The sequence below is a fragment of the Saccopteryx leptura genome, chromosome 1 (assembly GCF_036850995.1).
Source record: "Saccopteryx leptura isolate mSacLep1 chromosome 1, mSacLep1_pri_phased_curated, whole genome shotgun sequence".
Classification (NCBI taxonomy): domain Eukaryota; kingdom Metazoa; phylum Chordata; class Mammalia; order Chiroptera; family Emballonuridae; genus Saccopteryx; species Saccopteryx leptura.
In genome coordinates, this window is record NC_089503.1 from 254147253 (window position 1) to 254162921 (window position 15669).

At 37.9% G+C, this 15669-nt stretch overlaps 2 protein-coding genes across 2 annotated transcripts in view; one reads left to right on the plus strand and one right to left on the minus strand.

Annotated features, from left to right (window-relative positions):
* The window catches only part of LOC136388291 (zinc finger protein 699-like), a 343451-nt gene that overhangs the window by 177295 nt on the left and 150487 nt on the right, over window positions 1–15669 (plus strand).
* Window positions 9096–15669, minus strand: part of LOC136388290 (olfactory receptor 7D2-like) — a 28545-nt gene continuing 21971 nt past the window's right edge. Inside the window, 6 exon segments of the mRNA XM_066360216.1 lie at window positions 9096–9376; window positions 9379–9444; window positions 9447–9500; window positions 9503–9764; window positions 10189–10326; window positions 10329–10653. Coding sequence (XP_066216313.1) covers window positions 9279–9376; window positions 9379–9444; window positions 9447–9500; window positions 9503–9764; window positions 10189–10326; window positions 10329–10653 — 943 coding nt within the window. The 3' untranslated portion in view covers window positions 9096–9278.

Below are 15669 nucleotides of genomic sequence, written 5' to 3' on the forward strand. Positions count from 1 at the left end.
TGTATGATGCTAATGCTAATGGCTGAAGCTGAAACACTCATATCTCAATTTTTTAAGGTTTTTATGGGAGTGAGCATAGTGAACTCAAAACATCATATGTCCATACTATCATAACCCAAGGAACCTCTGTAAATGGAGCAGTAATCAAAACACTCCCAGCAAACAAAAGTCTTGGACCATATGGCTTAACAGGTGATTTTTACCAAACATTCAAATAAAAATTAACATCTATCCTTCTCAAATTACAGTGGTACCTTGAGATACAAATTTTTTTTTTTTTTTTGCTTTTTTTTTTTTTTTTCTTTTCTGAAGCTGGAAACGGGGAGAGACAGTCAGACAGACTCCCGCATGCGCCCGACCGGGATCCACCCGGCACGCCCACCAGGGGCGACGCTCTGCCCCTCCGGGGGGTCGCTCTGCCATGACCAGAGCCACTCTAGTGCCTGGGGCAGAGGCCAAGGAGCCATCCCCAGCGCCCGGGCCATCTTTGCTCCAATGGAGCCTCAGCTGCAGGAGGGGAAGAGAGAGACAGAGAGGAAGGAGGGGGTGGGGGTGGAGAAGCAAATGGGCGCTTCTCCTATGTGCCCTGGCCGGGAATCGAACCTGGGTCCCCCGCACGCCAGGCCGACGCTCTACCGCTGAGCCAACCAGCCAGGGCCTTGAGATACAAATTTAATTCGTTCTGCAACTGAGCTCGTACATCAGTCAACTTGTATATCAAACTGCTAATACTGGACCCATGCGCCAAAGCGTCAACTAGCGGTGGCTTTCTGAATCACAACTTGTATCTCAAAATTTTGCCCGGATCTCAAATAAAAATACAAACTGAGTCACAGCTCGTATCTTTAAAAAAAAAAAAAAATTATATGTTGGTTTTTTTGTATCTCAAGATAACACTGTATTTCAAAAATTTGACAGGAAGGTAGGCTCCCAAGCTCATTTTACAAGGCCGCTATTACCCTGACTCCAAAACCATACAAAGAAAAAAAAATTATATTGAGGTAGATCTGTATTGTTATAAAATTTTCTCTTAGGACTGCTTTCACCATGTCCCATAGATTTGAGGTTATTGTGTTTTTATTTTCATTTGTCTCAAGGTGCCTTTGACTTTCTCCTTGATCTCATTAACCCATTCATTGTTTAGTAGTAGCATGTTATTTAGCCTCTGTGTGTTTGTTGTGTCTTTTCTTGTTATTGATTTATAGTTTCATACCATTGTGGTTGGAGAAGATACTTGATATAATTTTAATCTTTTTAAATTTATTGAAACTTGTTTTGTGGCCTATAATGTGGTTTACCCAAGAAAATGTTGCAAGTGTTTTTGAAAAGAATGTTTTTTTCTGCTGCTTTGCAGTGAAATATTTTAAAAATATTCATTAAATTCATCTGGTCTAATTGTTATTTATAGCTCCTGTTTTCTTGTTTTTCTTTCTAAAATATCTATCTGTTGATGTCCATGAGGTGTTAAAATTCCTATACTATGACTGTATACTGTCAGTTTCTCCCTCTATGTCCAGCAATACTTGCTTTATTTTGTATATTTAGGTCCTCCTATGTTTTATTCATTTATGTTTACAAAAGATATAGTTCCTTTTGGGGTAGATTCCTTTATCATTATAAAATTTCTTTGTTTTTTTAATAACCTTTGTTTTAATGTTTATTTTGCATAAATACTGTTACCCTAGTTTTTTAAAAATTTCCATTTGCATGAAATACTTTGTTCATCTTTTTGCTTTCAGACTGTGTGTGCTTTTTGATTTGAAAGGGGTCTCTCTTAGCATATATACAGGTTTTGTTTTCTTCTCTATTTGGCTACTCTGTCTTTGGATTGGAGCATTTAATCCATTTACTTTTAAAATGGTTATTGATAGGTATGTTGTTTGCCATTTTGTATTCATATTCATGTTTCTCTCTCTTTTTTATTCTTCAAAGAGTCCCTTTGAAATTTCTTGTAATACTGGTTTGGTGGTAATGAACTCCTTTAGCTTTTGTTTGTCTGGGAAGTTCTTTATCTTTTCTTCAATTTTAAATGATAGTTTTACTGGTTAGCACATTCTTGGTTGTAGGTCCTTCCTTTTCATCACTGTAAGTATTTCTTGATAATTCTTCTGGCCTGCAAAGTTTCTGTTGATAAATTAGTTGACAGTCTTATGGGAGCTCCCTTGTAGGTAACTAACTACCTTTCTCTTGCTACTATTAAGACTCTCTCTTTATCTTTTTCTTTTTGTGACAGAGACAGAGAGAGACAGAGAGAGGGACAGACAGGCAGAAAGGGAGAGAGATGAAAAGTATCAATTTTTTTGTTGCAGCACCTTAGTTGTTCATTGATTTCTCATATGTGCCTTGACTAGAGGGCTACAGCAGACTGAGTGACCCCTTGCTCAAGTCAGTGACCTTGGGCTCAAGCTGGTAAGCCTTGCTCAAACCAAATGAGCCTGTGGTTAAGCTGGTGACCTCGAGGTTTCAAACCTGGGCCCTCTGTGTACCAGTCTGACGCTCTATCCACTGTGCAAACACCTGGTCAAGCTTTCCTTATCTTTAAACTTTAAGGTTTTTTCAAATGTATCTTGGTGTGGGACTTTTTGAATTCATCTTTGGGACTCTCTGTGCTTCTTGCACTTTATGTTTATTTTCTTCACCAGCTTAAATAAGATTTTAGTCATTATTTCTTCAAATAGATTCTCAATCCTTTGTTTTTTATCTTCTTTTTCTGGCACCCCTCTGATGCAAAAGTTAGTATGCTTGATATTGTCCCAGAGGTTCCTAAAACTATTCTCATTAGTTTTTTTTTTCTTTTTGCTGATCAGATTGGGTGTTTTCTGCTTTCTTCTCTTCTAAATTGCTGATTCAATCCTCTGATTAATCAAATTTGCTCTTGATACTTCCTAGTGTATTCTTTATTTCGGATATTGTATTCTTTTCTGAATGTTCTTCTTTATTGTTTCTATGTCCTTTTTTATGCATACTATCTCTTTGTTGAAGTTCTCACTAAGTTCACCTTACCTTTAGTTTTCTTACCTTTACCCTTAGTTTTCTCTTGTCCTTTCATGTGTGACATGTTTCTTTGTCTAATCACTTTGCTTTTATCTCTGTAATTGTTTCTATGTATTAGATAGATTATGAGGCAGAGTGCCTTATGTAGGTAGTAGGTGTACTGTGGGGCCCAGTACTGCAGTCTCCCTGATTATCATAACCAAAAGCCCCAAAAGTCCCACTTGTATGGGTTGTGTGTGCCCTCCTATTGTAGTTGAGCTTTGATAGCTGTTGATATGTCAGTGATTGGAGTTCACCATCAAGCTGATTGGCTGTGAGTATTGGGCATAATTATAGCATACAAACTGCTATGTGGGGGTTGTCTCCATAAAGCAGGATGGGACTCACCAGGCTCTGGTGCCTTCCAGTACCACTCTTTGAATGTACTTCTGGTGGAGCTAATTGTGTGGTTCTTTATCATCTTCTAAAGCTAGCCACCAGGTGTGTTGTGTTTCTTCTGGGGGCTCTTGAGAGGGGCTTCCAGTGCAGGCTAAGGTGCTTCTGTTGATCAGCCCACAGTCACCCAGTAGGAGCTATAAAATGATCTGTGGTTTTCAGCTACTTGTCCTGAGCCTGGAGGCATATGGAAGAGCCATGCTGCAAACCAAGGTTGGCTGCTACCAGTACCCAGCCTGAGGCCACTCAGCAAAAGGCACAGAGCACTTCAAGGCCTACAGCTGCATGCTGGCTGCAGGTAACACTTAGCTTCTGAAAGAGGCTGAGGTGGTATGCTAGTTGTGTGAAGTAAGGTCTCAGGGAGTTACCAGGTTGTGGCAAATGTTCACCAAGTTAATGCAAATTAAGATTTGGCACTACCAAGCCTGGGGCCACTCAGCAAGAAGCAAAGGGCACACAGAGACCAGCTTGGGTCTGTGGACTCTTGAGAATGTTTATGAAAGATGGCAACACAGTCTAAGGCCCGCAGCCCAAAGAGCCTTCAGCAGTGTTTGGGCTGAGGCTGGCTGCCTGCTGCTAAGAAAAGCCTTTTATGGTGTATGAGTCAAATAGGGCTGAGTCTCAGGGAGTCATGGGGGTGGGGGTGGGGGTGGGAGTGAGTGGTGTTTATCAAGTTAATGCAGATTCACACTTGGTGCCCATCTACACCTGCAAGCCCTGTAGAGTAAAGGCTCAACACAGGAAAGGTGGTGCCAGATAGCCAGAGGGCTGATGCAAGGACAATGTCAGCTATCTTTCCGGCACTCATCCTAGAGCTACATAATTCAGTTTCTCCTTGTATGTCTCTGGCACCCCCTGAGCTGCTGTCCCTTTACTGGAGCACAGGTTGAGTGCCTGTGAGCAAGTGAGTCTGTGTATGAGCCATTTAAGTGGATGCCTGGGTTTCTAGCAGCCTTCTGTCTCACCCAGACAGATGAAATTTCTGCTGATTTCCACAGCCAGATGGGGGGCTCCTCTTCCCAGCACTGGTGCTTTGGTCTGGGAGGGGGTCTGGTGTGAGTCTATGACCTCTGCAGCTTACATATCCCTCCCAATTCTCAACTGCCAAAGTGGGTGTGGTACCAGCCATTGTTGTGTCTCTGCCCCTCCTACTATTTTATACTTTAGTTTGTAATTTTGATGTGGTCATGGGAGAAGGTGAGCACAATGTTTACCTACTCTGCTATATTAACCAGAACTCTAGATCTACATTTTAAAAGTTTCAGGTACATCTCATAAAGATTTGATATTTCTTATGGTCACCATGCTGTAGATTATTTTTTAACTGGAAGATTGTGCCTGTTGACCATCTTTAGCCATTTCACTCACTCCTGACTTCTGGTCACTCTCAATTTTTTCCATATCTATGATTTCAATTTTTTTAAGATTCAGTATATAAGTTTTTACAATATTTGTCTTTGTCAAGCTACTTTAAAATGAGTATGATTCCATCAAGGTCCATAAATGTTGTTGGAATGGCAGGATTTATTTAATGGCTAAATTTTTATTATATATATAGTCTGGTTTATCTACTCATCCATAGATGTACACTTAGGTTGTCTCCATTCCATATCTTGGTTATTGTAAACAATGCTGCAATAAACATGGGATTGCAAATATATTTTCAAGTTAGTGTTTCCATTTTCTTTAATAAATATCCAGAAGTCAAGTGGATGGATCATATGATTATTGTACTTTTTTATTTTTGAAATTCCTTTATACTGTTTTTCATAGTAATTGCACCAATTTACATTCCCATCAACAATGTACAAGGGGTCCCTTTTCCCCACATCTTCGCCAACACTAGTCATTTCTTGCCTTTTTTGATAGTAGCTATTCTAACAAATATGAGTTGATATGTCATTGTCATTTTAATTTACAATTCTTTAAAGATTAGTGATATTGATCATCTTTAATTTACCTGTTGGGCATCTGTATGCCTTGTGTGGAAAAATTTCTATTCAGATTCTCTGCTTGTTTTTAATTGAATTATTATTATTATTATTTTGCTATTGAGTTCAATGTGTTCTTTTATATTTTAGATATTAACCCCTGATCAGATATATGATTTGCGTATATTTTCTCCCATTTGTTAGGTTGATTTTATATTTTGTTGATGGTTTCCTTTGCTGTGCAGAATCTTTTAGTTGGATATGGGCTCACCGGTTTAGTTTTGTTTGTTTGTTTGTTTTACCTTTAGTTGTATAAACTTTTGTATAAGTTTTTGGAGCTCTTTCATGGTTTCATGTTTTAGGGCAGTGGGTAATTAAGATGCACTAAAAAGAGGAAGGTCAGTGGGAAGAATTATAGGTTCTGCTACTGTAGGTGGTCTAAAGCCATAACTAATGCTCAGTGTCTCTCTTCTCTACTATCCATTCTCAATTCCCCTCACCCTTGAATAATATATCTGCTCCTCTAGATGGCTTAGTTGGTGGGGTGATCCTAACTCTAATCCCCAAGGGTTCTGAGGTCCAGGGAGGTTAGATGTATTGCCTATGGTCACATAATCAGTGAAATACAAAATGGGAATTTAATCTCCAACACCCTGGCTTGGGTCTCCTTTAGGTATGATTACATAATTCAATTAGTATTAAACATTATCAATTTAACTAAAAATAACAGTGAGTAAAAACAAAATCAAAATTCCTCTTTTTATCTCCGAAAGTACAAGTATTTTAAACATAACAATAATCAAATTTATCAAACTCATCCTTGGTAGGAGAACACATTAAATCAGTTAAAGCCTAGAGGGGATAACCAGGAAATAATAATTTGTATGTCAACGTATAGTGTACAGATAGGTAGATACATCAAAATGTAAATTGTAGTTATTTTTTGGGTTTTCTACTATATCTTTTACTATTTGCATTTTCCAAGTTTTTGAACATAATTATATATTACATTTTTTATCATCAAGCACTAAAAAGTGTTATGAGTTTTAAATATTAAGAAAATAAAACTAATAAAAGAATTAGCCAGTAGATATTTTGAAAAGTATAAAGCAATTTTTAAAACAAGATATATTCATATTAATTATAATATTACTGATTATACATAGTTGCAAAGTCAACATTAAATACACATGCCCACATAAGACTTTCTATGCTTTTATCATTTCCACTTCTCTCACTCATATCTTTCTGCATGATTCTTCTTTTGTCATTGAACCATCTTTGGTCCCTGAAAATGTTTCATTGTATCCACTGGCTTAAGCATACTCAGAAACATCCTGTTTTATTTTCCCCACAGAAAATGCCTCATTCACTAAGCCACTGATAGTGAAGAACTCAGGGACATGTTGGTGTCAGGATAAAATCTGGTATGGATAAATAGACAAAGTGAAGGGCTGTTCAATAACATGACTGCAGCTGGAACTTGATCTAGATCCAGCTAGATCTGAGATAGAACAGAGATTGCTTCCCATAAATCCCCTGAGAATTTCTGACCCTTCCTCTATGTTCCAGAAGTGCCATTTATGGAAGAGGCTGTTGCCTTTTCCCAAGCAAGCATATAAGGTTTTTACCCTTTAACTGGGGTGAGTCATGCCTCAATACACTCATCCATCTTTCCCTGTCCAATATAATTTCTTGGCATCTGCCATGCAGCATAGATGATATCCATGTTGTTTTGCTGCCACCCAAGACAGGCTTCATATGTAAATTTCATTAATAAACTCTTAATGTTATGGTGGAGTTGTCAGCCTCTTTTTTTGGTCTCTCGGTACTAGAAAATTTTACATGATAGATGGGTAGACAGAGAGATAGATGGAGAGACAGATAGATAATAGTTAGTTAGTTAGCTAGCTAGCTAGCTAAATACAAAGGTAGACAAATATAGACAGACATATAGATATACCACATATACTAGCACCAAGCCATATCACAAATATTTCTTGATATTAATTTTCCCTTTAAACAAAGTAACCTGTTGATAGTCTGATTTTTCTTTGTCACTGACTACATCACTATTGCTGGTTGATATGTAAATCCTTGAGATTTGGGGCTATTTGATTGAACTATTCATGTTGGATATGGGAGAGGGACCAAGATGTTGAGATGCTGAAAACTCCAGGGAATATACAGAAGTAGACCTTCCAAAAAAAACCTAGTAATATTCTGAGTAAATGAGTCCTGGCTGGATAGCACAGTTTGTTAGAACAGCTTCCTAATACAACAAGGTTGTGGCTTTAATCCCTTGTCAGAGCCCATAACAGGAACAGATTGATGTTTCTGTCTTTCTTTCACTTCCTCTGTCTCTAAAATCAATAAATAAATTTTTAAAAAATTCTGAGTAACTAAAGTAGCAATTGGCTGTGATAAAAATACTCCTCTCATTCTGGTCATAATTATCATGTTATATCACAGATATCTCATTTAACACAGAAAGAAGATTATAAATTGTGACACTAACAGAATTTATGAGATTTTATTATTTCTATATGAACTTGAGTAACTATCCAGGAAAGTCCTACATGTTTTGCCAGCTTTCTATACTATTTTGATCTTGTGATGCCCTTATTCCACAATAGCCATATCAAAGGCAGAGTGAATAGAAAAAATAATTTACCAGCTCTTAAATATATCAGCCTAGAAGGGACACATCAGTTCCACTCATATTTTATTGGACAGATAAAAATATATTGTCACCTTTACCTTCAAGGAGAAAGGAAATGCAATTCTCTTGAGTAATCAGAAATATTGTCAATAAGCAGTAAAATCTACTATAGAGATGTACACAGCATCAAAATCCATGTGAAAAACTGTGAAGACTTAGATAAGACTATGGGCTCAGGGTTAAAGTTTTGGGTTTGAATCCTGCTTTTGCCACTTGGTCCCTCATCCATCTGTAACTTTGGGGAAGTCTTTTTTTCTTTTGTTATGCTCTAGCTTTCTTTTTTTTTTACAGAGACAGAGAGAGAGTCAGAGAGAAGAATAGATAAGGACAGACAGACAGGAATGGAGGGAGATGAGAAGCATCAATCATTAGTTTTTTGTTGCAACACCTTAGTTGTTCATTGATTGTTTTCTCATATGTGCCTTGACCGCGGGCCTTCAGCAGACTGAGTAACCCCTTGCTTGAGCCAGTGACCTTGGGTCCAAGCTGGTAAGCTTTTTGCTCAAGCCAGATGAGCCCACGCTCAAGCTGGAGACCTCGGGGTCTCAAACCTGGGTCCTTCCGCATCCCAGTCCGATGCTCTATCCACCGCGCCACCGCCTGGTCAGGCATGCTCTAGCTTTCTTAGAGTCTCATTTTTACTAGCTGTAAAATGGGGACAGTGATTTTTCCTATTGAGAAGGTTATATAAGAAACAGAGAACAGTTAGCACTGGATTATCATATAATAACTAACACATCAATTATATTTTGATGCATATTTTCATCATACTTTATTCAGTAAAAAATAAACACAGTTAGTGATACACACACAGAAACACCACAACTTTACAAACACATAGAAATAAATTAAAGTGAACAATCAGTAGTTTAAGCACTCTAAGCCAACATTTGAGATAACAAAGATACAGTAAATGCTTTAAATCCAAGTTTAGAACTCACTAGTGTTAAGATAAGAAAAAAGACCAAGGACATAATTTTTGGACAACATACAGGGCAAAAGAGTCATCACAGAAATTACTGAGAGATTAGTTATTTATATGTGTGTTAAAAACTGGTAGAAAACAAAGTCACAGGTAGTTAAGGACTGGATGAAAGAACAAAGTGGTTTGAGAAATTCAAGAGTAAGAACTTCACAATAAAAATTTTTGCTACTGGTGCTCACAAAACTTTTCAGTTCTGGAGCCAATGGAGCTATCACAGACTGGAGTCTGCTCTTCTGAGAAGCCTTCCCAGGAACCCGTTTACATTCTTATTCCTCAAGCTGTAGATGAAGGGGTTCAGCATGGGGTGTCCACCATGTACATCACTGAGGCAACTGAGACTTTCTGGGAAGAATGAGTCACAGAAGGAGTGAAGTAGACCCAATGCCTGTCACATAGAATAAAGAAACAACTGTAAAATGAGACCCACAGGTGGAAATGTTTTTTGCTTTCCCTCTGATGAGGACATCTTCCTTATGGATAAAGTAATTCTTGAGTAGGAGAAAAGGATCCCCCAAAAGGGAAACACACCCAGCACACCAGTCATAAAATATATCAATATGCTATTCAGGGAGGTATCAGAGCAGGCCAACTTGAGGATCTGTGTCAGTTCACAGAAGTAATATGGAATTTCAAGATCTCTACAGAAACTCAGATGAATCATCAAAGATATATGGAGAAGGGATATCATGATACCAATAAACAAAGTCATAAAAACTAGCAAGCCGGCCCTGGCTGGTTGGCTCAGTGGTAGAGCGTCGGCCTGGCGTGCGGAAGTCCCGGGTTCAATTCCTGGCCAGGGCACACAGGAGATGCGCCCATCTGCTTCTCCACCCTCCCCCCTCTCCTTCCTCTCTGTCTCTCTCTTCCCCTCCCGCAGCGAGGCTCCATTGAAGCAAAGATGGCCCGGGTGCTGGGGATGGCTCCTTGGCCTCTGCCCCAGGCGCTAGAGTGGCTCTGGTCGCGACAGAGCGATGCCCCGGAGGGGCAGAGCATCGCCCCCTGGTGGGCAGAGCGTCGCCCCCTGGTGGGCATGCCGGGTGGATCCCGGTTGGGCACATGTGGGAGTCTGTCAGACTGTCTCTCCCCGTTTCCAGCTTCAGAAAAATACAAAAAACAAAAAACAAAAAACAAAAAAAAACTAGCAAGCCACAGAGACGAGAGTTCATGATGGCTGTGTAGCATAGGGGCTGACAGATGGTAACATGCCAGTCATAGACCATTATGGTAATGAGTAGAGTGTCCAGGATGGAAAAAATCATTTAAAAAAATACACCTGAGTGAGGCCATTTACGTAAGAGATGGCTTTGTCCTCTGTTTGGATGTTCATCAGCATATTGGAGACTATAGTGTTGCTGAAAGAGATGCCAATGAAGGACAGGTTGGAGATGAAGAAGTACATGAGCATGTGGAGGTGGGAGTCTGAACTGATGGCCAGGATGATGAGCAGGTTCCCCAACATGGTGACCAGGTACATGGACAGGAAGAGCCCAAATATGAGAGGCTGCAGTTCTGGATCCTCCAAAAACCCAAGGAGGATAAACTCTAGAATTCCTGTTTTGTTTTCTGTTTTCGTGTAGTTGATATATCTATGAAGGAAGAGACAAGAACAACATGAATTAGCACAAACTGGCACCTTCAACATAATAGAAATGTTGACAATGCCTTTCACTCAATTTATAAAATCTATTATCTTGTCTAAGAGTTGGGTCTCTATTCATTTATAAATAGAATCCTAAGAAATGGAGTCTTTTATCTCATCCACTAATCTTAAATATCCATTTGATAACAGTGAAACCAAAATAAAATTCTACATAATGGATCCTAGAATTCCTGACCATTTTTCTTAAGCATCCCTTTTATAACAACCCTGTCATATAATCATGGTGCTTCAAAATGGGACAAATCCACATTATGTACCCCCTGGTAGGAGGAACTGGAAAGGACACAATTTCACTACTGTGAGATTTTTGCCAAAGACACAGGACTTCAATATAAAGACTAAGGAGCATCAGACAAATCCAAGTTCAGGAACATTAAAAAATGTCAATGTCGACTGATCAGGCAGTGGCACAGTGGATACAGCATCAGACTGGGATGCGGAGGACCCAGGTTTGAGACCCTGAGGTCACCAGCTTGAGCACAGGCTCATCTGGTTTGAGCAAAGATCACCAGCTTGAACCCAAAGTCGCTGGCTTGAGCAAGGGGTTACTCAGTCTGCTGAAGGCCCGTGGTCAAGGCACATACGAGAAAGCAATCAATGAACAACTAAGGTGTTGCAACGAAAAACTAATGATTGATGCTTCTCATCTCTCTCCTTTCCTGTCTGTCTGTCCCTATCTGTCCAAGTTCTGGTGATTTTGAGAGTACATTTATTAAAACTGGGGACAGTGAAACAGGAAGGGTAGAAAAAGGGGGAAAAAACCATCCATAAAATGTCAGAAAGAGTGAGACTTCAAAAATCACTGTAGCTAAGGTGGTCCCTGAGAGTAAGAGCCCACATTCCCCCTTGCCTAGGAACCTCGGTGGGAGGAATTTAGTATAAAGTGGCCCTGGGTGAAAGGCACCTTAAGCCTCAGGCAGAAGCAAACATACATATGCTCAGGAAAGTGCTTCCAACTGAGGATATTTGACTCAGTGTCCATAAGGGAGACTTGTCTATAATTTGTCTTTATCTTAACACCCTTACAGGTTTGCCATCAAATACTAACTCCTATAAAATGATGGTCCAAGGTCAGACTGAACAATAAGGCTTGGGTTCAGTGATATAAAAAACAATAGAGCAATGTTGATAGAGTAAATGGGAAGAGTCTATAGGTAGTGGACTTCAGAGTGACTTAGCAGCAAGAAAATTGATTTCCTGAATGTAGAACACCATCAAGAATTTTAGTTGTGCATGATTGATTGACAATGATGTTTTCTTTGAACATATGTACCCTGATTTATTGATGTCACCCTATTAAAATTAATATAAAAAAAAGAATTTTAGTTGTGAAGGGAAAAAGAGAGAGGATAGTGCTATAAGATGCTTTTTTATTTCAGACATGAGAAAATATTTAAATAGAAGAAATGCTCCAGTTGATTGTAGGAAATTAAATTGACACTATGATTTACCATAAAAATAAGATTTCTGTGATCTATTTTTAAATAAATAAATCATTTATTTTATCATTTATTTTTTTGATGGCTCTGTTGCCTGTGATTTCACTGTTTTTAAATTTTTATTTAGAAAATTAACTTTAACAGGATGATGTTAATCAACAAGAGTACATAAATTTCAGTTAAACATTTCTATAGCATTTGGACTGTTGATTATGCTGTATACCCATCAGCCAAAGTCAAATAATTTTCTGTCACCTTATATTTGCCCCTCCTAACATGTACATGAGTTTCATTTTTATATCCTATCTATTAATATATATAAAATCATACAGTTTTCAGGATTTTCAGGTTTACTTATTTCACTCACTATAATGTTCTCAACTTCCATCCATGTTGTCATTAATGTCACTATGTCATCATTTCTTATGGCTGAGTAGTATTCCATTGTATATATATAATATATACCACAACTTTATTTAATCCTCTATCAAGAAACATTTTGGTTGTTTTCATATCTTGGCCACAGTGAACAATATTTCAATGAACATGGGGGTACATGTGTCTTTTTGTACCAGTGTTTTTGAGTTTGGAAGGTAGATACCCAGTAGAGGGATTGCTGGGTCATATGATAATTTTATTCTTAATTTTTTGAGGAACCACCATACTTTCTTCCATAATGGCTGTACTAATTTGCATTCCCACCAGCTGTGAATGAGGGTTTCTTTTTCTCCACAGCCTCTCCAACACTTGTTATTACCTGTCTTGTTGATAATAGATAATCTAACAGGTGTAAGGTAGTATCTCATTTGAATTTTGATTTGCATTCCTTGACTAACTAGTGGAGATGAACATCTTTTCATATATCTGTTAACCATTTGTATTTCCTCTTGCAAGAACTGTCTGTTCAGCTCCTCTTTCTATTTTTTTATTAATTTATTGTGTTCACATAGATTCTAATGTCATCCATGTTCCCCAGTACATCCCCCCATCTCCCTCCCAATAACACCCTCCCCCATACACTCCAGGATTTGCTTTTCTTCTCTCGCCCCATCCTATCATTCTATCATCCCCTTTCCCTCTGTCCGCTTTCCTTCTGGATCCTTTGATCCCACCTCTCTCTATATTCCACTCCTCAGTTCATATTGTTCGTCAAATTCCTCAAATGAGTGAGGTCATATGATTTTTTTTTCTCTGCCTGGCTTATTTAACTTAACATAATAGTTTCCAGTTCCATCCATGTTGTCGCAAAAAATAATATTTCCTTCTTTTTCATGGCCCCATAGTATTCCATTGTGTATATGTACCACAGCTTTTTAATCCACTCATCCACTGACAGACACTTGGGCTATTACCAGGTCTTGGGTATTGTAAAAAATGCTGCAAAAAACATGGGGATGCATTTCTCCTTTTTAAACTGTGCTATGGTATTCTTGGGGTATATTCCTAAAAGTGGGATAGCTGGGTCAAAAGACAGTTCGATTTTTAATTTTTTTGAGGAATCTCCATACTGTTTTCCATAGTGGCTGCACCAGTCTGCATTCCCACCAGCAGTGCAGGAGGGTTCCCTTTTCTCCACATACTCACCAGCACTTACTCTGTGTTGTTTTGTTGATGAGCGCCATTCTTACTGGTGTCAAATGATATCTCATTGTGGTTTTAATTTACATTTCTCTAATGATTGGTGATGTTGAGCATTTTTTCATATGCCTATTGGTCATCTGTATGTCCTCTTTGGAGAAGTTTATATTTATTTCTTTTGCCCATTTCTTAATTGGACTGTTTATCTTCCTGGTGTTGAGTTTTACAAGTTCTTTATAAATTTTGGTTATTATCCCCTTATCAGATGTATTCTTAAATATGTTCTCCCATTGTGTGGTTTGCCTTTTTATTTTGTTCATATTGTCTTTAGCTGTGCAAAACTTTTTTAGTTTGATATAGTCCCATTTCTTTGTCCTGTCCTTTATTTCCCTTGTACATGGAGATAAATCAGCAAATACATTGCTGCGAGTGATGTCAGAGAACTTATTGCCTATGTTTTCTTCTAGGATGCTTATGGTTTCATGACTTACATCTAAGTCTTTTATCCATTTTGAGTTTATTTTTGTGAATGGTGTGAGTTGGCGGTCTAGTTTCATTTTTTTTGCAGGTAGCTGTCCAATTTTCCCATCATCATTTGTTAAAGAGATTGTCTTTACTCCATTATATACTATCATCACCCTAGTGAAATATCAATTGTTCATAAAGGTGCAGGTTTATTTCTGGGTTCTCTGTTCTGTTCCATTGATCTACATGCCTATTTTTATGCCAGTAGCAAGCTGTTTTGAGTACAGTGGCCTTGTAGTATAACTTAATGCCCAGAAGTGTGATACCACCCACTTTATTCTTCCTTTCCAAGATTGCTGATGCTATTCGTGTTTCTTTTTTTTCTTTTTGGTTCCATATGAATTTTTGGAATATGTGCTTTATATCTTTGAAGTATGTAATTGGTATTTTAATAGGAATTGCATTGAATTTATAAATTGCTTTGGGTAATATAGACATTTTAATGATGTTTATTCTTCCTAGCCAACATGGTATATGCTTCTACTTGTTTGTATTTTCCTTGATTTTTTTTTATCAATATCTTATAATTTTCTAAGTACAAGTCTTTAACCTCCTTGTTAAATTTACTTGGTATTTTATTTTTTACATTGTAATAGTGAAGGGCATTGTTTTCTTAATTTCTCTTTCAGACAGATCATTGTTGGTATATAAAAATACCTCTGATTTCTGAGTACTAATTTTATATCCTGCTACCTTGCTGAATTCATTTATCAGATCCAGTAGGTTTTTTTTACCGCAACTTTAGGGTTTTCTAGGTACAGTATCATATCATCAGCAAATAATTATAGTTATACTTCTTCTTTTCCAATTTGGATGCCTTTTATTTCTTCTTGTTGTCTGATTGCTCTAGCTAGAACTTCCAGAACTATATTGAATAAGAGTGGTGAAAGGGGGCACCCCTGCCTTGTTTCTGATCTTAAGGGGATTGCTTTTAACTTTTGCCCATTTAGTATGATGTTGGCTGTGGGTTTGTCATAGATGGCCTTTATTATGTTGAGGTATGTTCCATGTATTCCCACTTTGCTGAGAGTTTTGATCATGAATGGGTGCTGGATTATATCAAATGCTTTTTCTGCATTTATTGATATTATCATGTGGTTTTTGTCCTTCCTTTGGTTTATGTGATGAATCACATTGATTGATTTGTGAATATTGTACCAGCCTTGCCTCCCCAAAATAAATTCCACTTGATCACGATGTATGATATTTTTCAAGTATTGCTGGATCCGGTTTGATAATATTTTGTTGAGAATTTTAGCATCTAAATTCATCAGGGATATTGGCCTACAGTTTCTTTCTTTGTGTTCTTTGCTGGTTTTGGAATCAGAATGTGCTCGCCTCATAAAAGGAGCTTGGAAGTTTTCTCTCCTCTTAAATTTTTTGAAATAGCTTGAGAATGA